This window comes from Epinephelus moara, chromosome 22, assembly GCF_006386435.1.
Source record: "Epinephelus moara isolate mb chromosome 22, YSFRI_EMoa_1.0, whole genome shotgun sequence".
NCBI lineage: Eukaryota > Metazoa > Chordata > Actinopteri > Perciformes > Serranidae > Epinephelus > Epinephelus moara.
In genome coordinates this window covers 601,154-603,394 of record NC_065527.1, presented here as the reverse complement: position 1 = coordinate 603,394, position 2,241 = coordinate 601,154, and the positions used below count along the sequence as shown (strand labels likewise).

The 2,241-nt window shown below is 39.2% G+C and overlaps 1 protein-coding gene across 1 annotated transcript; it reads left to right on the top strand.

Moving 5' to 3' along the window:
• Positions 1-851: 851 nt before the first annotated feature.
• Positions 852-1,711, top strand: LOC126384489 (histone H2A, sperm). Its single transcript, XM_050035605.1, has one exon. The coding sequence runs from the start codon at positions 920-922 to the stop codon at positions 1,301-1,303; it is 384 nt and encodes a 127-aa protein (XP_049891562.1). The 5' UTR covers positions 852-919; the 3' UTR covers positions 1,304-1,711.
• Positions 1,712-2,241: the final 530 nt, after the last annotated feature.

Sequence of the window (2,241 nt, the reverse complement as noted above, 5' to 3'; positions counted from 1 at the left end):
ACAACAAAAATAGGTTCTGCTGGGATTTTGTTGTTGTTGGTGGGTTTTTTTGCCAATATTGCGAATTTATTCTGAAATCTGGAAACAACTGAGAAGAAACTTTGACCCACTGAAATACTGTGTGTGATAATAATAATAAATAATACTGAATAATAATAATAATAATAATAATAATAATAATAATAATATTCTGATTTCATGTAAGATCTGTCACATCAGTTAAAAGTTTCTGTAGCATCTTCATATTTTACCAAAATGTCCATCTGTCATGTTTACAACATAATTAATTAATATTTTATTTAATTTGAAATTTTGAGACAGAAACACACAAAACGTGTAAATATTGTCAAATTTAAAAAACAACAACAATATATTTACAACTTTTTTACCCACTATAAACAGTACATTCTCTAAATATTAGACCCTTACTCTGAAAGTATTAAATTTTTTAATTTTCCATATTGTGACTTGTTTGACACATGATGAGAAGTTTCACCTGCTGTTATGATTTAATGTTGACACTACTGCGACACCAAAATGTGAGCAGCTCTATAATATCTGTGTTTATATTTGGAGTGTGTCTGTTCTTTGTCTGACTCATTAAAACTCACTGGAGGTAAATTTCAGCTGAAATGGATACAACATGAGAAATCGAATTAACTTCTAGCTTTTACGTTTTATTCTGAAAATTCTACAGAGCGCAAAACGGAAGCGATATTTTTGAGCTGACGTCGAAACCGGAACCTTCAACTGTTTTCTGTCGATACTACATGAGGCTGAGAGGAGCTCTATTCTGATTGGACGATTATAGATGCGCTCACTCTGACCAATCAGAGAGCAGCTGGGAGAATATATAAAGTGAGTTAGGGCGGTGAGTTAGTAAACTTTGATCGTTGTTGACGAATAGAAAATAAACAAGATGTCTGGTCGTGGAGGAAAAACTGGAAAAGTCAAGGCCAAGGCGAAGAGCCGTTCATCTCGTGCCGGACTTCAGTTCCCTGTCGGCCGTGTCCACAGGCTCCTGAGGAAGGGGAACTACGCTCAGCGGGTCGGTGCCGGAGCTCCGGTGTACCTGGCGGCGGTGCTGGAGTATCTGACCGCTGAGATCCTGGAGCTGGCTGGGAACGCTGCCCGCGACAACAAGAAGACCAGGATCATCCCCCGTCACCTGCAGCTGGCCGTCCGCAACGACGAGGAGCTCAACAAGCTGCTGGGCGGAGTCACCATCGCTCAGGGCGGCGTGCTGCCCAACATCCAGGCTGTCCTGCTGCCCAAGAAGACCGAGAAGCAGAGCAAGAAGTAAACACCCGGCTGCAAACAAACAAACAAACAAACGGCTCTTTTAAGAGCCACACACACTGAACTAAAGACGCTGATCCTGTTTTACTGTCTGAACATCATGAACATGTTTTTAATGTCTTTGCAGAGATCAACCTGTTAACTGAACACAAATATAAAGCGGGAAAGAACTTCTATTTGAATTATTATATTATAAACAAATCGTTGATATAATGACGCAAAGTCTGATGTCATCACAGGTGAGACATGATAACATTTCACCTGATGACGTCATAAGTGACTGTTCTTTATTTATCAGAGGTTCAGACTGAGCTGTGACCTTCACTCCTCCATTAATGAGTTATTAGATTAATAAAACTCTGATGTTTAAAAGTTGACATTAAATCCTGGAGTTTAAAAAAGCTTGTTTTTCACTTGTTGTGCAAATTGTTTATTTTTAGAATAAAGTGATTTTAATGAAATGTCACTATTTTTAATCTTTTTTTTTCTGACAGAAGTTTGTGTCACATGGTGTGTCCAAAGAGAGAGAGAGACAGACAGACAGACAGACAGACAGACAGACAGACAGACAGCTGTTTGTCTCACCTGGATCTGAAGAAGTCGACCAAAGAGCATGGATACCAAGAGGCGAGGCTCCGTTGAATTTCTGCCAACAGCCACTAGGGGCGCTACCGCCATTTTGGACTGTTGAGCTTGGACTGTTGCGTCCAGACAACATGCAAGATGTCAAGGAGAGAGGAGAAAAAAGTAAAAGAAAACAGTGTAGTGCAATTAATTGCAACAACTATCAGTGGATCCCGACAGGTAAGAACTCCTGAGGTGTAAGTTTTAAAGTGTTTTAATATCCATTTAATATGTCAGTTTTGGAGGGAAGATAACACTTATAGAAGATTAACTTAATTACTCCTTCAAAATCACCCCATAAGCCAATCTACCAAAAAA